Raw genomic sequence first — 22895 nt, 5'->3', positions numbered from 1 at the left:
ACACCCTAGAAGATAGGCTCAAGATCCAGATGGATCTTGACAGACTTGAACACTGGGCCCTATCTAACAAAATGAAATTCAATATACAGAAAAGTAAAGTCCTACCCTTAGGTAAGAAAAACCAAGAGTTTTACATATAGGCTGGGTGAAACCAGGCTTAATAGCAGTAACTGTGAAAGGGATCTTGGAGTCTTAGTGCACAACCAATTAAATATGAGGCAACAATGTGTGGCGGCAGCCAATGCAATCCTAAACTGCATTAACAGAGGGATACAATCAAGGTCAATCAAGTGAAGTACTAATGCCACTCTTTAAAACCTTAATAAGGCCACACCTAGAATACTGCATCCAGTTTTGGCCACCACAGTATAAAAAAAGATGTTGAGACTCTAGAAAGATTGCAGAGAAGAGCAACCAAGGTGATTAGGGGACTGGAGGCTAAAACATACAATGAACAGTTGCAGGAACTGGCCATAGCTAGTCTAGTGAAAAGAAGAACCAAGGAAGACATGATAGCAATGTTCCAATATTTGAGGGGCTGCCAGAGAGAGTAAGGGGTCATGCTATTTTCCAAAATCACCCGAAGGCCAGACAAGGAATAATGGGTGGAAATTGAACAAGGAACGATTCAAGCTGGAAATAAGGAGAAATTTTTTTGACAGTAAGAGCAATCAACCAATGGAACAGAAGTTGCCTTCAGATGTTGCGGAAGCTTCATCACTGGAAGCTTTCAAGAAGAGACTGGACTTCCATCTGTCAGAAATGGTGTAGGGTCTCCTCCATGGGCAGTGGGTTGGACTAGATGACCTACAAGGTCCATTCCAACTCTGTTAATCTAATCTAATTAAACATTAATAACTATTATTCACATGTATATTTCAGTAAAATAAAATATTAACTTTTATTGACTAAAATTAAGAGTTCTATTGTCTCTGGTCAATTAAAATTTTATTGAAGAAAACTGATGCTTAAATTTATAAGAGGAGGAGAATCAGCAACCATTGTTATTAGACATAATTGTCATCTTTTCTAGACTATAGTAATGTCTTACTATTTCTAATTACAGAAAAATCGGTTACATAACTTAGTGCTCTTTGCTATGTTTAATTCATATCTCCACAACTTGTGATCCACTAACAATTTAAGTTGGGGTTTTGGAAGACTCACTAGATCATTTGAAAATTCATCTTAGCAAGTAAAAAAAAAAGAGAGCAAAAATAACATATATAGAGGCATGGACAAACAGAAAGACCATTATAAAGAACATCAAGTAATAATTCTTTCATCAGAATAAATAATTCTTCATTTACTAGGTGGTTAATTAATAGAGGACATATTTGCTGGCAGGTCATAAACTGTGCAGACCTGATATCTTACATCAGTATCAATTACAGATTAAGCCACACATCCTCCAAGCAAGTAAATAAATTTGTTAATCTGATTACAGCTGGTCAATAAATATCCTGCCCATGGCATATTCCATTTTGTTATTAAAGACTTTATGGCCTTGTAAATGCACGGTACAAAATCTTATGATATCTTAAAGATTAACATTTATTTTGGTGAGAATAGAATAAAATGGAGTAGAGTGGAATGGAATGAGCTGGAAGCGACCTTTGGAGATCAGGAGCCGAGGTGGCGCAGTGGTTAGGGTGCAGTACTGCAGGCCACTTCAGCTGACTGTTATCTGCAGTTCAGCGGTTCTAATCTCACCGGCTCAAGGTTGACTCAGCCTTCCATCCTTCCGAGGTGGGTGAAATGAGGACCCAGATTGTGGGGGCGATATGCTGACTCTGTAAACCGCTTAGAGAGGGCTGAAAGCCCTATGAAGCGGTATATAAGTCGAACTGCTATTGCTATCTTCTACTCCAGCCCCCTCCTCAAGCAGGAGAACCTATACTATTTCAGATAAGTAACTGTCTAGAGCAGTGTTTCTCAACCTTGGCAACTTGAAGATGTCTGGACTTCAACTCCCAGAATTCCCCAGCCAGCAAATGCATTTGCTGGCTGGGGAATTCTGGGAGTTGAAGTCCAGACATCTTCAAGTTGCCAAGGTTGAGAAACACTGGTCTAGAGTCTCGACTCTTCTTAAAAACATCCAGTGATGGAGTGTCCACAATTTCTGGAGGCAAGCTGTTCCACTGGTTAATTGTCCTCACTATTAGGAAGTTTCTCCTTAAATCCAGGTTGCTTCTCCCTTTGATTATTTTCCAACCATTGTTTTTTGTCCTGCCCTCCGGTGCTTTGGAGAATAATTTGACCTCCTCTTCTTTATGGCAGCCTCTTATGGTTTCTATGAACTAATTCAATTCACCAAATCCAGCCAGCCCACATATGTAACATGTTAATTTTCCCAGATACTACAATCTCTTTGATGATTAATTTTACTTAAAGCAAGATGGCCCATACTGGTTTTCCAGCTCTTGCAAATAATATGAAACTGTGGAGTTCTTGGAATTCTCTGAATTTGGTTGAGATGCACCAAGAACTCCAACCCTGAGCTACATGTATTCTTTTCCATTGGAACTTCAATACAAAAATGCAAATCTCAGCAATAAAACGTATTAGAGTTAAAAAGTACACTCCAGCATCTTGTAATATGAATACAGTGGCAACACAAACTATTTTGTGATGCACTGTGTTAAATTATTAAAAGTAGGATCTTCAGTTGTATCACACGATAGGAGCATCAAAGGAGATCTTTATAAATCCTGTAACTCCAGTCTACTTGTTCAACTGGCAGAAGTGATTAATTAAATACCCATCTTTCCGAATACCCATCTTTCCGAATACCCATCTTTCCTGCAAGCAGATGAAGAATCTCAGATCCTGTACTTCCCGCCACATTCTTATTAGCCTAATGTGAATGCTCAACTATCAGTTAACAGATAAATGCCTTATAGCGCTAGTGGCAAATTGGCCGGTTGCAAATTGGCTTCTAATGAATGTGACCCAAAGAATAGTGACGTGTAGCAACACACCTATATTACTTCAGTACTCTTCTAGGGTAATAGACTAGTGTCCATTTGTGCAATTTGTAGTTCATTTGTGTATAAAATATAAAATTCACCCTAAGTAATTCTACACATGCCCTATTCTCTATAGAATATAATATAGAATTCACCCTAAATAATTCTACATATGCCCTATTTATCTATAGAATATGGAATTTGTGTTACAAAAATAGCACAGGGTGGTTTTGTTTGTTGAAAAACTAATTTTTGCTGTTGTTCTTACCTAGGCTTCCCTTTCACTTCTCTTTTATTTTCTCTAGGAGGGGCCATTCATCATACACTTGTGGCCTTACTCCCAAGTCAACCCCTGTTCTTTAGCTTCATCTGGCAACTCTGTGCATGCGCACACTGGGAACAGGCTCCAGCTGTTCGTCTGCCTCACTGATGTCTGACTCTGAAGGCAGCTGATAACCGTCAGACAGCCCTGGCCCCATCTTTGCCTCCAACACAGAGCCCTCATCAGAGCCTTCCCCAGACTCTAGGACTAGCCCATGTTCCTCCCCAACTGCCTCACTGTCCGAAATCTGCTGCCAGCTCTGCTGGCTGGCCACAACAGCTGTACACAGTCTCATTGTTTGCCTTCTGTGATGTGTCATCCTTCCATGATTCCAAATCAACATAGAAGGGAATGCTGGAATCTGCACACCAACTCATTTAGAGCAGTGGTCCCCAACCTTTGTGGCTTAATGGCCTGCCTTGGAGGGAGAGGGGAACTGGGCCATGCAAGTGGCAGGCCAGCGTGCATGCATGCAGTTCAACTGAACTGAACTGGTACATGCTGAACTGGTACATGCATGCATGAGTGCCTACTGGCCCACCATTCAACAAGTTGAGCTGTGCGCACGCGCACACATTCACACTCCAGCCAGCCACTCATGTAGCTCAATTCAGAATAGGCCATGGCCTAGTAGTGGTCCATGGCCCAGCAGTTGGGGATCCCTGATTTAAGGAGTCTCAGAATGGGGAATACTGGTCTAAATAGTTCATTGGCCATAGCTTGCAGCTGTATATAATGCCCTCTAAATAAAGCAAACTTACAAAGCGTATTTAAATTAATGTATTTTCAATACACTTGGTTTGAGATTCAGTAAGGCACAATAAATGTATACAGTGAACTGACGACAGTGGATTCAGAATTGAACTTTTTACATATTTCAGTTGGCAAAATATACAGAAATGCTACTGAAAGGAAATACTTGTGAAGCATTGCACAAAATAACATCATCTTCTCTTACCCTGATTTACAGATAGATACCGCTAAAAAAAAATTCACATTTTTCTTCTACTGGGATTTATCCTCGGGAAGTATCCATGCAACCAGTGAATTACTGCTGACACCCATGCTTTGTCTCTGGTAGCATTTTACTGCCTATATTAAAACTATTAAAATTGAGAAAATTTAAATTGCCAGATATAAAAGTTGGTGATACTGTGATTATTTCCCAATTAAAGGTAAAATATTATTTGTACAACATTGCAGTGAAGGTTGTAACTCTTTTCTCGTAATAGCCAAGTTTGGAAGTTCTAATTTAAGCATAACTGGCCAAGGAGTTAAGGATTTGCGTGTCTTAAGGTACCTTGATCTTCAGGGGTGGTTTTCACAAATATGCGCTCACCTCAGTGGTGGGTTATGACCGATACACTCCGGTATAGGCATACCGGTGCCTGCTGGGAGCACTGGGTACCTGTTCTGTCCCAAGCCTCTAATATATACTGATGCAGACTTGGCTGTCTGCCACAACTAAGGAGGGAGATAAGAAACCCCTTGGCTAGGAGCCCTGAAAAGTATCTCTATGAAAACAAGGCTTGAACCCATGAAATTCTCCCAATCTTTCACTACACCTGGATTAGTAAACTGTTGTTTCCTGCAAAATTCTCCTCCTGTCGCTCCACCTATAAGCTCTCTGGGAGGGGCCAATCAGTAACCACCTGTTCCTATTTCCTTTCTGTGAGCCTTTTTCCACAGCTGCTCCCTCCTCCTCTCGGCCCTATGCATATGTACATCAGGGACAGCCTCCCTCAGCATTGCGGAGCGTCACAGATGATAAGTACACATGCGTGCCCTGTGCACATTCATGTGGTGGGTGCTGGGCCCCACTGCACTATACCGGTTGCAACAGGATCCGGAACCCACCACTGGCTCACATGCTCGTTTGGCTCACTCCGGCCTTCCGTACATGTGCTTTACTCAAAAAACATTTGTAAATAGGATGAAATAGAGCCAGGACGGGTTGCTATCGGTTCTGTCGAACTGGTCCGAACCGGCTGAATACCACCTCTGATGATCTTGCTCTTTCCCAACTTGTTTTTAATGTGCAAAACTAGAAAACTACATTTTCCCCACTTGAGAAAGATGTCTTACAACTATAAGAGTGTCCAGCAACAGGGGTTTCAATGTGTCAAGGGTAGCAGAGCAGTGAATAAAAATATGTATGCCATATTTGATCTCTAAATGAAATACGGCTCACTGGCTATCGTTGCACAGTAGAACGAGGGGATCAAAAACAGAGGATAGATATTATATTGGTCTGGGTAGTAGGTGTTAAAACATTGCAATTTATTCTGCTTCTCCTTTAAAGACTGAGCTTCTGGAATACAGCAGATTTGGCTTTAAGGATTCTCACACAGGAAGCTGATTTTGGTGAAAGTTTGTACTGATTGGAAAAAAAGGAAATTGCACAACTACAGGACTATGCCGCTCTGCCTCTGCATAACAAAACTATACTATATAAAGGACATAAGTACAAATCAACCCATGGATGATGTAACAGCAGCACATTCAGGAATCTTACAGTGCATTATTATTAGAGAAAAGGAGGAAATTGTGAATTCCTGAGCAAACTTATCCATCATGGAACTGGGCTTCAGATTTTGTGGCACAAGCTTCTTTTTGCGAAATCCACAAAATTAGGCACTTTAAGATATACAATTCTTAAAAAATTCTGAACAACATAGTATGTAAATATAAGGAGCAAGGACTATTTAAAAATATATTTTCTTTTTCTGTGTGACAATATTCCAGTGCAAAAACAGTTTGAATGAATTGGAAGATTCATCTTGTATTTTGATAGGGTTACATTCTGTTAAAAGGACAAGAAAAGAGAACCTGCCCCCTCCCAATGATTTCATAAGATCATAGCGCAGTCTCAAAAATTATTAGTCCTTGAGATTCAGATGTTGATGAACTGGTGACTGCTCGATCACTTGAAGTAACTTCAGGATAATTCTTCTTAAAATAAACCTAAGAAGGAAGATGTTGTATGTTACATTTATGTGGTAGCTTATTCTGAAGCTTGTCACTTAAGGATATATATCAAAGATAAAAAAAATACACATTTTAAATCCTTTTATTTCTTTTTTTTTTTTAAAGTAATAAACCTGCCTTCATTTTCAGCAAAGCATACGTATTTCAACATATAGGGTCGTTTTCCCACTAAAAGTGCTAATAATTCTGATCAACAGATAACTATTATTGGACATTAAACTGATAAATAAAATCCTTTTACTGGCTCAGAAATGGAGATAAAAACAGGGTGACAAAGCTGCTTCGAAATCTAGTGTCTGCGCAAGGGCTTTCCATTTTCACACATAAAAATAAGCACAATAGATTTGGATGTGAATATCAAGGTTGTAATCCCTGCATTTTACAAACTATGATTGACAAGCATTGAAAGTTCAGGATAGATGTATGAAATATCCCAGCATTTAATTTGCAATGTGGCAGAGTCACAGAGCTTTATAGAAATGTGATCTGGGGGAAAGGTGGCACAATAATGAAAGGGAAAAGAGGAACAATGGCTCGAGCAAGCAACTTCTCTAAAATGTAAGATGATACCAAATAATAGAATAGTTCTTGGCTGAGCTTTTGAGTTGTTGAATTCTACCAATTTCGAGCTGAACTGCCAGAGATACAGGTTTCCCGATAAATGTATAATCAGAACATAAAGGAAATGAAATCCTGTCAAGTTTCACTGTTCCACAATCATCAGTTTTCAGTAGTTGTATCATATCTCTGCTCCCTGACAGATGTGGGTAACAAAATGAAATAATGTCAAGACTTGCGTGCTCTTATCGGAAAATGTGTTTGGGTGAAAAGGGGCTTCAAAATGTATTTTTCCCCCAGAAAGAAGAATGTCAAAAAGTTTTATTTAAAACACACAAAATGCACTATCTTCCACAGAGCCGACATATGTCATGAGTTAGGCCTAATATTTATGCTTTCTGGAAAACAGTACAGGGAGCCTGTTTGTTTGTAATTTATATCACTGGGTGATGCTCCAGGCAGAGTTACAAATAAATTGTTCGTCTCCTATAAAGAGATGGGCCACAGTCTAATAAAATGTATTTTACAGAGACATGTATGTTATGCGATTTCACTGTTCATAGAAGTCGCCTTTCCACATCTTTATGATAAAGGCTGCATTTAAATTCAAACCAGCTTGCCAACTTTTGGGGTTGTTTTTTTCCAGGATCTCATACTTGATAGAATTACAAGAAAGGCAGAACTATTCTTCTCATCACTAGATTTCTATGGTGCAATAAAATTGATTGCCAAAATGTCATTTCCAGAACAGTTCTTGTAGGCACAGGCCCTGTTCCTTAATAATTGGCATGGTCAATTTCAAAACCATCTTAAGAGTCTCTGAATCCAGAATCTGTTTTGATGTTCAGAGATCTTGAGAACTGGTATGTCCCGCAGAAAGATTAAAATTGGGTTTCTGTATTTCTCATATATTTGATTTATGAGCAAGAGGTTCCTAGCTCTTTAAAAGAAATAAGACTACTGTGAAATTGATGATGAGCATAATTAATTGAATGTAAGGGTTTTTAAAAGAAGTTCTTACTGAACTTGAAATTTAAAACTTTGCTTTACAGAATTGTTTGGAATTTAAGTTTGGTGGAAGTGGAAAAAATTATTTCAAATATCCAGCACTTTGAACCAAACATCTCTTGTTCTAACCAGATATTTGTATTTCAAATATTGCTAATTTCACAGAGAGTCCAGAAGAGTTATATTATATTTTATTTCATTTTATTTTTATTCTGTTCTGTTCTGTTCCATTCTATTCTATCCACATATTTTGGCTTAATTATATTCAAGAATCAAATAGTCTTATTTGAGCCGAAGTGGCGCAGTGGGTAGAGTGCAGTACTGCAGGCCACTTCAGCTGACTGCTAGTTCAGCAGTTCAGCGGTTCAAATCTCACCGGCTCAGGGTTGACTCAGCTTTCCATCCTTCTGAGGTGGGTAAAATGAGGACCCAGATTGTGGGGGCGATATGCTGACTCTGTAAACCGCTTAGAGAGGGCTGAAAGCCCTATGAAGCGGTATATAAATCTAACTGCTATTGCTATTGCTATTGCTATTTTGTAGGTTGTGTTAGTTTGCTTCAGATGGATTAAACGGCCAGGAAAGGAGGGAAGCCTAGGAGAGTAGATTATAAAAGTGATTGGAAAGTGATATTAGAGGAATATTAGAATAATTCAGGGTAGCAGACAGAGTATGGGTATATATATTCTGAGATATGATCTTAGCAGATAGGTTGTACATTCAACATTTTGTGTTCCATATGATATCTAATTTAGAGAACCTTGTTTGGTTTTATCTGAAAGGAGTATTTTATTGGAGTAAAATAATGTGGCTTCAAAATATGTGTTTGCCTTCTTGCTTCCTAAATTTCTCTTTCTAAGAAATCATCATCACCACTTCCACCCTTCCACTTTCCTTTTTTGCCAGGAATAAAGCTGATGATTGCCTATCCTTTGTGTCTGATTTTTTTTTTGCCATGAACTGCACCATTCTGTTAAAATCATATGCCCCAACATGGGAGGGTCATGAAGTTTATTTAGAGCCAGTTTGGCATCAAGCTAGAAAACAGGAGATTCTGAACTCTAGCACTGCCTTGGGCATGGTATCAGCTAAGTGACCTTGGGCCAGTCACTTTCTCTGAGCCCGAGGAAGGAGACAATGGTAAACCATTTCTAAAGAACCTTGGCAGGAAAACTACAAGCCAGTTTTGTCCAGGCAGTTTCCAAGTATCATATACAATTGAACAGAAGAAGAAAAAAATGTTATACCTAAAAAGGTAGGCTTCATTCATGGCACAATTACAGTAGCATCAGAGTAGTAAGAAATTACTAAAACGTAGAGACATCACCCTGCCAACAAAAGTGCGTATAGTCAAGGCTATGGTTTTCCCAGTTGCAATGTATGGTTGTGAAAGTTGGACCAGGCTGAGCGCCAAAGAATTGAGGCCTTTCAACTATGGTGCTGGAGAAGACTCCTGCGAGTCCCTTGGACTGCAAGGCGATCAAACCAGTCAGTCCTAGAGGAGATCAACCATGACTGCTCTTTAGAAGGCCAAATCCTGAAGATGAAACTCAAATACTTTGGCCACCTAATGAGAAGGAAGGACTTACTGGAGGGCAAAAGAAGAATGGGATGACAGAGAATGAGGTGGCTGGATGGAGTCACCGAAGCAGTAGGCATGAGCTTAAATGGACTCCAGAGGATGGTAGAGGACAGGAAGGCCTGGAGGAATGTTGTCCAGGGGGGTTGCGATGGGTTGGACGTGACTTTGCAACCAACAACAATCACAGTAAGAATTTTTCCTCTAGTTTTCTTTGTCCATGCATAAAACTGCAAACTTATTCATTAAATTTGATTTCATTCATCAAGCCTCCGCTCATGTACAAAACTGCGGCTTTGTTTATCAAAAGCAAGGGAACTTTTTGGAGCTTCACTATAATCCTGGATTTACTGAGAGGGAAAAGTACATGACTCTAGCACCACAACTGCGTATCATCATCTACACAAGTACAAAAACAATCCCAATCATAGCTGTTTTCTGCGAATGGGAACATATGATTTTCTACTCTGGGTATCCATTATTCCAAATCCCAGTAATAAAGAATGAAAAAAAAAAGGCTTTATAATTGAAAAGCTACACGAGCTTTAACTATAGTGGGGAAGATGGGATTTTTCTGAAGGCCTGAATATGCTGCCTTGTGTGGAAAGTCAATCTTGAGACAAACTTAATTACAACATTTTGTAGAGGAAAAACGGGGGTGGGGAGGGGGAAGTGAAGGAAAGGACGTGCCTTACCTGTTTGGCTGTTTCTACGATGGAGAGAGCTTCAGCCTTACCCAGTTGTTGAACCATCTTGTAAAACAGGCTTTCCTTTTCTTGCAGCAAAATGTATGGCTCATCATATTCTTTCAGGCGTCCCCGATCTAAGACCTGATGAGTCGGCAGAAACAAGTTGCTTAATAAAGGTGAATTTTGGCAACAGCAACAGGCGTCTTCATCCCACTTGATTTGCTCCAACTCTAGCACATATTTACCTGGGCTCGGTGGATACTTAAGCTACAATTAATAGGGGAAGTAAGAAAATAAAGATTCTCTGTTTTTTTAAATTATATTTCTACAGTGGCCAGTTTGCCTTAATTTTTGTATAAGAGTGAGGTTGCTGGAAAGGAGAATGAAGGCCCAATCTTCACAAAGTTTTGACTAGAAAGCGGAGCTTAAGGAAATGCCACCAAGGTTTTTTTGACAATACGCAAAGACTCGTACAACACAAAGTGACTGGACACTCAGCCAGTTGTTGAGGGGACTCACACAATAGCCTGCAATCCAGTGTTCAACCTTTCTTTTTTTCAGATGTACCAAACAGTTTTAACTACCCGTGGGCTACTACTGGACCTTATATTAATTTTTGCTCCAATACACATTATGTCTTCTTTTCCCATTAGGTCTTATTTTTGGGAAAATATGGTACTAAATGTGTCCAGCTTAACTGGAGCTTATTTTTTGAAATAGGGCTTATATTATGAGCATCTGAAATATCATACTAGGGTTGGATCTTATTTTTGGGAAAACAGGGTATCAAGCATATAACCAATGAATAAGGAAGTGTTGCATCTCAGATGAGTAGGATTATCTTCATCAGTCACAACTTCTATGGTTAAATGCAAGAGTTGTTGAAATTATCCACAATTGTGGTTCCAAGGCACAGATTCTGGGCATCTTCTCTGATAACCTTCCAACTCTTAGGATGCCATCTAAAACTCACTTTTTTTTGCTATTACCTATGGAGTATAACTTCTCTAGTCAAAAATCCTCAACTGTCACTGAATCAATTTGATACAGATTTGCTTGCATGTTTTGCACAAAAGTCTACAACATAAAAGTCTGTGAGAAGTAGCGGATCAAACCAAAATTACACACATTTTAAAAATTAGCCTATCTGAGAGACCCCTGATATTCACTGCTTTTGGGAGGGGTATCTTCATGGCTAGCTTACTTTATGAAACCTCCATGGAAAACGTTAGTTTCATTCATCAACTGGCAATATTTATAGACACCATTGTGAAGGAGAGAAACTAAGGCTGAAGCAATGGTATAGTCTTTATTGACATTGTACAAAATAAATACAACAAAATTGGTAGTCTTCACTTACCAATCATAATTGCTAACTCCATCACACTCGGTAAGTGAAACATCACTTGAACATGCAGACTTACGACATTACTTCCCATTCAGTCATTACGCAAGTCATTGTGGGTCTTTGAGACATCACATGACCATAAATTGCAATTTGGCTGCCAGCATCTTCATTGACTCTGTTGTTGGAAGCCAGTTGTGAAACACACAAACGGTAATTGTGTGACCATGGAACACTGCAATGAATGTAGATGCCTGCTGATTGCAAGGTACCCAAATGTTGACCACTTGACTGAGGAGACACTGCAACAGCCAAGTGATGATTGGTCATACTTTTTCAGCAGTTATAAGATTGAGCAGTTGCCAAATAGAACAGTCACTACATCGCTAGACAGGACGATGTCAGTGTAGATCAGGGATTAGGAAAGGAGTGGATTAATTATTAGAAACATTAACTCAGTCCTAAAATAATGAAAAGCATGAGAAACAACTCAAAATAACTCTGTTGGGCATAAGATGGGGCAGATGACAGAATTCAAGGTTATTCTACCCGGAATATTTGTGTAGCATTTTTAGATTGTTGGTTTTTTTTATCATAAAGTATGTGTTTCCTGACCTTGAATTTCCTGATTTTTTCACGCGGGTCTTTCGTGGAAAACCCTCTCACACTGATCAGAACTCCACTGAGAAAGTTTAATTTTCAAATGTGTAGCTTTGTCCACGTGATTTAGAAAATATGCTACACTATTTGCTTTTCCCCAAAGAAAATAAATTGTTTGCAAAAAAATATTTTTTTTAAAAAAAAGGATGACTTTTTGGAGACATATGAATGGAGTTATAGTCATAAAAATTTAGTAGCACTTGACACACCTTTTTCAACTATGTTTTAAAGAAGAAGAAGAAACAGCCGTTGAAAGACTGAAAAGTCCATTGGAAATAACACCCCCCACATCCTCACACAACTCACAACACTGTAAATTCCAAACAATCCTATGTATGCTGATCTGAAGTAACTCCCATTGTTTCATCAGGCAAGCGTGTTTAAAATCACAGTCTAATTAAGGTTACTTATTTCGCTTTCCACTTTAATATTATATGACACTGCAAATATTCTTGTAATCTCAGACCTACTATTCTCGACACAGATTTAAATTCCTTCTCTTTATTCTGTTTTATTTACACATACAAGAACACATTACAAATCTTAAATTCATTGCACCCTCATTGACTATGTTTAATTATAATTAAAATCACCTTTCTGAAGGGTTTAAAGATAACTGACTTTCATCTACAGGGCATCAGCACAACAATCAAGATGTCCTATAATTTTGCAAGCCAATTTAGATGCTTGAATGTGTAATTTAAAAAGCAAAGCCCTTTATTGAATAACCACACCCTTAGAAATGAAAGGGGGGAAATCCAGGCTTTAAATATAGGCTTCATCTTTCCAAAGAGTGAAACGTTTTCACTTTGCATTAAATAGAGCATAACATGCTTTGTATGAGAATAAGCCTCTGTGTGGCTGCAGTGGCCACCAGTTGCTATGCACTGTATTTTTCAGAGTATAGGACGTACCTTTTTCCCTCAAAAAAGAGGCTGAAAATCTGGGTGCATCTTATATACTGAATACAGCATTTTTGGCTTCCTGAAACCCTGCCCCCTTCACCAAAATGGCCATGCAGAGCCTTTAGGAGGCTTATAGCGTGCTCTTGGGCGCTGGAGAGGGCAGAAATGAGTGAAAAACAGGTCAGTTTTTGCTTGCTTTTGCCCCCTACCCCTCAGAAGCACTCTATAAACCTCTTAAAGGCTATGCATGCCCTTTTTTGACAAAAAAACAGGTCCATTTTTACGAAAAAGGCCATTTTTGCTCGTTTTGGGGGGCAACTCCCAGGAGCCTCATTTTCAAAAAATGGGCCATGTTTGGGAGGTCTGCAGAGTGCAAAAACTTTTTTTAAAAATTTGCCTCTTCAAAATCTTGGTACTTCTTATATTCTGGTGCATCTTATACTCTGAAAAATACAGTACATCTTTCTTAAGCTGCGTTTTTCTAAAAAATATCCTGTCCAATTATTTGTGTATGTGTGTGTTGTGCTTTCAGCAACAAAAGAGCAATGCTATTAATTACTCAGGCCGTACGCAAGCCTCCAAAATTGCAATAAAACAGAAAGGAAAAATATTAAATAAACAGTAATCATGGGATGACCCAAAGCCTTAAGGTTGTCCCAGAACATTTTAATGACATGGCATTTAATAACATTTACACTGTGTGGAAGAAGGTGATGTTAAATTACACCTGTATTTTTACCAAGAAAATCACACAATATTAAATGATTGACAATATAGTACCCGTTGATGGGCACCTCAAGTCAACATGACACAGGTAATCCTCAGTTTGTCACCAGTTGCTCAAAAACTGATCGAAATTACAATGGAGTAAAATGAAGGGGTCTTACGACCAGTCCTTGGATTTCTGGCCATTAGAAGCATCTTTGCAGTTAATGACTGCAATCTGGGTGCTCAGCCCATATATCTTAAAGTTGCCATGGTTAAGAAACACTGTTATAGATGGTGTTATAGAGAGGGATCTTGGAGTCCTAGTGGACATCCATTTAAATATGAGCCAGCAGCTGCCAAAAAAACCAACACAGTTAAATAAACAGGGATAGAATCAAGATCACGTAAGTATTAATACCACTTTGTAATGCCTTGGTAAGGCCACACTTGGAATATTGCATTCAGTTTTGGTCGCCACAATGTAGAAAAGATGTGGAGACTCTAGAAAGAGTGCAGAGAAGAGCAACAAAGATGATTAGAGGACTGTAGACTAAAACATATGAAGAACGGTTGCAGGAACTGGGTATGTCTAGTTTAATGAAAAGAAGGACTAGGGCAGACATGATAGCAATGTTCCAATATCTCAGGGGTTGCCATAAAGAAGAGGGAGTCAAACTATTCTCCAAGGCACCTGAGTGTAGAACAAGAAGCAATGGGTGGAAACTAATCAAGGAGGGGAGCAACTTAGAACCGAGGAGAAATTTCCTGACAGTTAGAACAATTAATTAGTGGAACAGCTTGCCTCCAGAAGTTCTGAATGCCTCAACACTGGAAGTCTTTAAGAAGATGCTGGATAGCCATTTGTCTGAAACAGTATAAGGTTTCCTGCCTAGGCAGGGGGTTGGACTAGAAGACCTCCAAGGTCCCTTCCAACTCTGCTATTGTATTGTATTATGCAAAAGTTGTATTTTTAAAAAGTGGAATAGAAGTACTATTGATACTTTTGAGTTATAAAAAGAGAGAGTACCATAGTGGGAGAAACATGGAAATGAATTCTAAAATAAAACCATTAAAGTCCTCATGCAAGATTCAAATGACCAGAATCAAATAATCATATTTTGGACAATGGCGGATCTTTTCGGCACTGAGTACCAAAAAGGAAGTGCGCTTGCGCGATCATCTGGTCCACAACACGGGAGAGGAGTTGCCCAGGGGGCATGCATGCACCTGAAAATGAACTTCCAGTTTCTGCACACCAACTAGACTTCTGGTTACTGGTGCGCATGCACGCACGATGATCAGCTGGCCAATGTGTATGCTCACACGGAAAAACGGAAGACCAGCTCTTCCAGTTTCTGGCACTGCTGCACGTGCAGAGGCCAGGTGATCGCCACACATGAATGCACGCCAGAAACCCAGAAGAGGAATGGGCAATGCCACGCATGCCATGCAACATGGCTCCACATGCCAATTCGTGCCATAGGTTCGCCTTTGCTGTATACAATTATCCAGCTCCCTTGATAAATACATAATACTAGAGAAAGTTGAAGGAAGTAGATGGACTGATGGCAAGGTGGATGGACTGATTACATCAGCAATTAATGTACCACTGGGGGACCTCAAAGACTATTCTAGAAAAAGCCTACCTCTGTGGTTGCTAAGAATCAATACTGACTTGATAGCATCTAATCAATCAATCAACTAATCATCAATTTGGTTTAAGTTTAGTTGTGATTACGATGGACTTTGAGGGAATTAGGTATGACTAGTCTAACAAAGAGAAGGACTGAGGGTAATAGTCTTCTAGTACTTGAGGGGCTGTCACAGAGAATAAGGGACTAACCTGTTCTCCAAAGTACCTGACGGCAGGACAAGAAGTAATGGGTGAAATATCATTAAAGAGAGATTTAATCTAGAACTTTCAGAGTTCTCTCAACAAGAAATTTCCTGAGAGTGAGAACAACTAATCAGTGGAATGGCTTGCCTTCAAAAATTGTGGATGGTCCATCCCTGGATAATTTCAAAAAGATATTGGATCAGTCATTTGTCCAAAATGGTATAGAGTCCCCTGTTTGAGCAAGAGTAAAATCCCAATTCACCAAGTAGAGGAGAAGGCTATTTAGGAGCTGAATATATTTGCAGAAGGACTTATGAAATGAGCCATTAAACATGGTATTGTTTATTTGAAATTAATTAGAATATTTAAAGACCACAAAGGCACAAATGTGCAGCAGACAATACGTGCCATTTTTTTCACATAGAGGTCTTTTTTTAAATAAAGATATGTATTTTCAGAAATATGATTTTGGCTAGCACTTTATTTTTAAGGATTAAGACATTCACAAAAACAGGTGACTACAGATAGAAAAATCAAAACAAGATCAATAATATATGGCATATTTTGCATATTTGTTCTGGCTGGCATCTTGTCAGTGAATTAAGGCTGTCATCTCTTAAAAGTAAAATTGCTTCTATTTTATGAGCCCAGGGATTTTTAAGGTTTTGGGTAGGTAGAAATTGGAATAAAAGCTCCCCCCACCTCAAATCCCTTCCCACACATTGCTAACTCTAAACTTCAAAATCTTGTTTTAGGTATGATATCTGCAAAACAACTATCATTGTTAACATTTAATGTCATAATTCATGAAGGGTAAGCTATATTTTACTTTGTGAATTACATGTTTCATTGGTGCAATTTGCACATAAACTGTTCAACTATATATAGTTTTTCTTCTTATCAGAAGATGTAAATTTGAAGATTAGAGACAGAACCTTAGAAAGCACCCTCAGAGCTGAAGTTAAGAGGACAGCTGCACATGCAAATGAAAACTTATTGATGCTTAGGTTGCCACACAGGGAGAAAGAGATCCCAACTTACGTGAGCTAAACTGATGAATATTTTTCAGGATATACCAGGGATGGGTTCCTGCCAGTTCTAACCTCTTCTATAGAAGAGGTTCCACAAATCTATAGTGCCGTTTAGAACTGGTTCCAGCTCCCTGCCCCCGCCTGTCCACACATCATCAAGATGAAGAGCGAGAGGAGGAATTCTGGGAGTTGAAGTCCACAAGTCTTAAAGCTGTCAAGTTTGAACACCCCTGGGTTTTTTTTTCTAAAGGGTTAGGGATGCAAGGGTCTTGTAACTTGACAGCTTTAAGACTTGCGTGCTTCAAATGCCAGAGTTTCTGAGCCAACATTTTGGTTGCTAAGCAAGAGTGTTGTTAAGTGAGTTTCACCATATTTTATAAGTTGGCCACGCCCACTCAGTCACATGACTGTCAAGCCACTCCCACTCGGTCACATGTCTGGCAAGCCACTCCCACCTGGTTACATGGCCGGCAAGCCACTCCCACAAAGTAGGCCACACCTACAGAAGATGTTCTAAAAAAATTGAAACCCACCACTGGAATAACCTATACATAAAACATAGAATAATAGGGTTGGAAAGAACCATGGAGTTCTTCTAGTCCAGCCCCTTGCTTAAGGAGGGAATTTTATAACATTTTGGACAAGTGGCTCAATCTCATCTTGAAAACCTCCAGAGGTGGAGCACTCACAACTTTAGGAGGCAACTGTTGCACTGAATAATTGCTCCCATTGTCAGAAATTTTCTTCTTAATCCTAGCTTGGATCTCTCTTTGCTAAACTTCCATCAGTACCTTCTTGTCCTGCTTTCAAATATTTTGAAGAAAAGGTTAATCCCCTCTTCTCTGTAACAAACCCTGAAATATTGGAAGACTGTTTTTATGTCACCACCCCTAGCTCTTCTCTTTATTAGACTAGACATACCTAGTTCCTACATCCATATATTGAACGGTTTAGCGCCTCGTCCTCTAATTACCTTTGTTTTTATATTGTGGTGACCAGAACTGCATGCAGTATTCCAAGAGTGGTCTATGCAGTATAAAATACTACATCACTTTAAATGAACTTGATATTATCTGTCTGTTGATATTATCCGTCTTTTGACTTTTTGGCAGCTGCAGCACACTGGCTCATGCGTCAGTAGTCAAAGACATCTAGATCCCTCTCACAGTTATTGCTGTTGATCCAGGTACCACCTATTTGATTTTCCTTGCCTAAGCGTAAGACCTTACTTTTCTCACCACTTAATTGTATTTTGTTGGATAAGACCCAGAGTTCAAGTCTGTCAAGATTGTTTTGGAACTTGAGTTTATCTTCTAACGTGTTGGCTACTCCCCCCACAACTTGGAGTCATCTGCAAATTTGATGACTTTCCCATTTACAGCCTTGTTTTGAAGATCACTATACAAATCTTAAACAAATAACTGTGCTACAGAGTAAGGAAATCTGTCTTGAACTACGTACACCATTTCAATTCCCTATAGATTTGTTCATGGTGCATAGTTTAATTTGCTTCAAAAATTTAGATTCAACAATATAAATGGAAACCTTGCTAAAATTTGAAATAGATAGCAGCAAACATGCAAATCCTAGTAAAGAATATGGTTCCTAGAGAAAATTGCACTGTTATTTCAAAGTGTCATCGACAAACACAATCCAAACCACTCTTGGAGCTCAATTCTGAAGAACCGCGCAACCCGACTCAAGCAATTTGTGGTCCACCAAACCTAATGCAGCTCAGAACTACGACTCATGATTTTTCCAATGCTCGTGACACATTCACTTCCCAACACGAATAAAAAACAGGATTTATCACATAAAATTCCTGGCTTTTTCATTTTTCATCATTCATAATGGATTGGATTTATTTTTACAGGCATTCCATATAAAGTATGAACAAAATAAAACCTGCAAATATGAACCTATACCGTGATGAGACAAGAGCCAACGAGATCATGGGATTTTCTTCAATCTATCTACATAAATGTAAAAGTTCAGCAAAAATTTCCATCCTCTGAGATTGTCTGAGGTCTGCATATCTTTTGAAAATAACTTGTTGGAATGAAATGGTGAAAGAGAAGAAGGTGGGAGCAGGTATGCAGTATGAGCAACCTATGTGAGGTCACATCACAGATGTTGAAGAAGAGCCTTCGGCAAGGGATAGGTACTTCTATTCCAACAAATGCATATATAAATTATAATCAAAAGCTTAAACATCAGCCAAGTTTCTGACATTCTTGCTTAGTCTGAGAAAAAACTTAGTTTCAGGAACTGAAGCCATGAGAATGAAGGGAACCTACACCTATAACCACTGTTGTAAAGTGGGGAAATGGGGCAGAATCCAACCATTAACTATTTGTATTTAGTTTTGTCATCTAGGTATAATTAGGAAGGCTCATCATATCTTCTGCACAACTTAAATTTTTGTTCTGCCACAGAATGCAAAATCTGCTACATTCATCATACAAATGAGACAGTTCCTGAGATACAAGATGAAACGAAAATAATCTGAAATGATAGGAGGGCAGTAGTATTCTAGCAGAGAAGCTGAACCAGACAACAAGATTTGAGTACCGGATTTCAGATAAATGAATTGGTGTGACCTTTTCCTGAAATATCGATTAGGCTATTCACCAAATATGAACAAATGAGTCTCAAACATGAAAGTATCTCTCACATAGCTGCTACCTTGGCCCTTACTTTTGGCTTCTTGTTGTGTATACTAACAGAGCTTAATCAAAACTTAAAACAGTATCATCAGAAGGGATGATTTGGGAAGAAAGGCTGAGGTGTGCAGATAGCGATTCTCCTTGATATCCCTTATGTATGAAATGAAATTTCTCTTATAGTTATTATTGTACATTTGTCAAGAATTATGACCTCAACGAGAGTGAACTTATAGAACTGCTTCTCTTGCCAAGAAGTTTAAATGGTGCAGCTCACCAAACATATCTATAGTTTTATAGATAATGTTTACAGAGATAAGGGCTCAGAGCAATGTTTCTCCTTCCCAGTTCAGGATAGGGCAATATTCAAGAAATTCTAAACTTCTTTGACAGCATAAATAATTAAGCAGTTAAGATCAATTCTTATGACAGAGGTAATTGGTACAACTTTATAGTCACAAGCTAAGCCAGTGATGGCGAATCTTTTCAGCACCGAGTGCCCGAACTGGAACATGCGTGCATGTGAGCATGCCGGAGTGCCGGAAACGCAAACACCAGCTGGCCGGCATGCACATGCCTGATTTTCATGGCCATTTTTGACTGTTTTTTGGGGCACTTTCCGGCACTCCAGTGCCTGCAAAGACTAGCTGGCCGATGTGCATGTGTATGCCAGAAACAGTGGTGGGATTCAAATAATTTAACAACCAGTTCTCTGCCCTTACAACCAGTTGGGTAGGCAGGGTTCAATGGTCATGTGACTGTGTGGACGTGGCCAATTTAGCGTCACTCAGGTCGATGGGCGCTTCACCTTAGCTGTTACAATGTAATAAGGGTTAACCGGAGAGGCAGTTTCTGTAAGCAGGGTAATAAATATGAAGCTAGAAACAACACCAGAATGTTTCTTCCTGTCTTCCATACAGGATTAGCCCTGTAAAGTGGAAAAAAACAAAAGGAGATTTCTTCCAACAACCGGTTCTCCAAACTGCTTAGAAAGTTAACAACCGGTTCTCCCGGATAGGTGCGAACTGGCTGAATCCCACCACTGGCCAGAAACCAGAAGAGCAGCTGGTGACAGTGCGCATGCCCACAGAGAGTGCTCTGCATGCCACCTCTGGCACGCATGTCATAGGTTCACCATCACGAAGCTAAGATGTACCTTGGGACGGAGGTTTTTTTTTATATAAATCATGTGCAATTTCTTGCTTCATTGACAAAAAAAAGTAAATATATTTTTTCTTCTTCTCAGCGAACTATTTTTTCCCCTCAGCAAAGTTTAATATACCTATTTTAGAGCAATAAACTTCCCTATGTCTTTCTAGCCACATAAAAAACAGAATTTTTGAAAGGTGTAATTTTCTTAGGTAGTCAGTCATTCAATCTTTGTAAGAAACTGGTGGGATCTCTGGTGCATTACTGTGTGAATGTGATAAATTATGAAATGGAATGAAGAAAATTATATGTTTTTGTCTATTTTGTGCCAATGAGCTGTTACTCATCAGAAGAGCATAAGGCTGATTTTCTTTAATAGGCCTGTTATTCATAAATACACAATTGATGAAAGTAATGTAGAGCCTTGATTTCAAACAATCCGAAGTTATCTATGCAAATAGATATTTGGAATGCTCACATAAAACACAGGAGTCTGATTATAGCAATCGCAATAGCAGTTAGACTTATATACCGCTTCATAGGGCTTTCAGCCCTCTCTAAGCGGTTTACAGAGTCAGCATATTGCCCCCAACAACAATCCGGGTCCTCATTTTACCCACCTCGGAAGGATGGAAGGCTGAGTCAACCCTGAGCCGGTGAGATTTGAACAGCCGAACTGCAGAACTGCAGTCAGCTGAAGTAGCCTGCAGTGCTGCATTTAAACACTGCGCCACCTCGGCGATACTAGAGTTTTGTGTCTATTATTTTATATTCAATCTTCTATAAGTACATCTTTAACATCACTTTTCTACATATTTCCAAACTGTAGGTACCTTGAAATAAATTTAAGAGTAGTATTTTTAATGCATCTGCTCATCTTTGGGATGATCTATGATTATCAGAAAAACTTTTTGTCTTCAGTCTAAATTATCTCCACGCTAGCCTCACAGGAACAAAAGAATCTACTTGGAAGAATAACAACTGAACCAGATTATCAGCCTGTGGACTTTCGACCCAATTTCTAATATCTCTTAAGATATTAGAATGTTTGTTTGTTTGTTTGTTTAGTATAGCTACTCCCACACAAAAAATGCTAAGGCCTTAGAGTTGGATTTTTTTTTTAAAAAATTATCCATATACTATGCCTTCAATTTAAAACAAAATGCCTTTCCTATTTTGAAATTCCATTGAAGTTTGTTTAATATTACAGTACTAACTGCTATGGGGACTAAAGTAAGATTGCAATATACCTCAGTGATTGCTACAACTGCTGCAATCCTAGAGGTTTCTTTATCTTAGGTAAAATGTTGAGGAAGAAATTGTCCGCTGAGATAATCAGCAAAACCCAACACAGATTCACCACACAAATTCTTTTTTTCTAGCTAGGAGATGTTATCAAAACTAGGGTAACTCCTGGCTACACCCTTCATAGTATCTGTAAACCACTTCTAAGACTTAATTCACCTTCTGTACTTATATATAGATTTCCTTCAAATTGTATAATGTGGTTAAACTCTAGAATTTTCCTCCTTAAATAAAGAATGAAATGTGGTAGAACAGACAGGTTTTTTTTTTTGTTATAGCATAAAGGTAACAGGCCTATAACAAAGTCAGTTCTGATTGAGCAACCTATCAACCCAGCAAATAAATAATAATGATCCTTGATACGAGCTAAAACTGTGAGGAAATCAAAGATCATCCAACCCACCAAAGCATCCCAAAAGCTTTATACAAAGCATCTAAAACTATCATGAAATCTAGTTGGGTTCAGCGAAATACATTCCCAAGTGTAGGCATTTCCCCACAAGGCACCTTGCTCAGAAACAGGAAGTCAAATTTGCCATGTGTGCAAATGAGTCTAAACCTCTGGGCAAATGAAGAAAATTCAGATCAGAAAAGACACTCCCCAAGTATTTAACAGATATTTAAAAGAAACTGAAACTAGAGACTAGAAAGCAGATTGCCAGTGCAACTGGACCAGAACTGAAACAAAACAGTTGCTATGAATGTGTAACCAGACCGTCCAACTGGACAGCTGATTTCCATAAACCCTAGTCTGTGAAAAGATAAAGATCTTAATGATCCCATTTGCACTGACGACTTTAATTCCATAATATTTGCTATCACTCAGATCAGTCATGTGACCAAAACCTAAACAAGTAACAAGTCCTGTCTGGAAGATATCCCATTCTTTTACCCAGCTGTCTATAAGCCACTGCGGGTAATCAGATACTCCAATTGTTCTGCCCTCTTAAATAAGTTTCTTTTCCTCTTGTACAACTTGGCATTAGAAGGAAACCTTTAGATGTATGTACCTCTGGTTCTGGGTTTTACAGATTGCAATAGGGAGCAAAGGGAGGAAGCATTGCTAATAACATTAATGTACAACAACTTAAAGATGATAAGGGGTCTGGAAGCTAAACCATATGATGAATGGTTGAGAAAGCTAGCTGTGTCCACCTATTGAAGAGAAAGATTAGGGGGT

At 38.9% G+C, this 22895-nt stretch overlaps 1 protein-coding gene across 1 annotated transcript in view; it reads right to left on the bottom strand.

Moving 5' to 3' along the window:
- Positions 1 to 4973: 4973 nt before the first annotated feature.
- ABCC4 (ATP binding cassette subfamily C member 4) overlaps positions 4974 to 22895 on the bottom strand; it is a 210967-nt gene continuing 193045 nt past the window's right edge. Inside the window, exons 30-31 of the mRNA XM_032227044.1 lie at positions 10119 to 10253; positions 4974 to 6255 (exon numbers count right to left, since the gene is read on the bottom strand). Coding sequence (XP_032082935.1) covers positions 6148 to 6255; positions 10119 to 10253 — 243 coding nt within the window. The 3' untranslated portion in view covers positions 4974 to 6147. The remainder of the gene's footprint in view (positions 6256 to 10118; positions 10254 to 22895) is intronic.

This window comes from Thamnophis elegans, chromosome 11 (genome assembly GCF_009769535.1).
Source record: "Thamnophis elegans isolate rThaEle1 chromosome 11, rThaEle1.pri, whole genome shotgun sequence".
In the NCBI taxonomy this organism is placed as follows: Eukaryota; Metazoa; Chordata; class Lepidosauria; order Squamata; family Colubridae; genus Thamnophis; species Thamnophis elegans.
The sequence above is the reverse complement of the archived record's forward strand: the minus strand, read 5'-3'. Positions and strand labels throughout refer to the sequence as shown.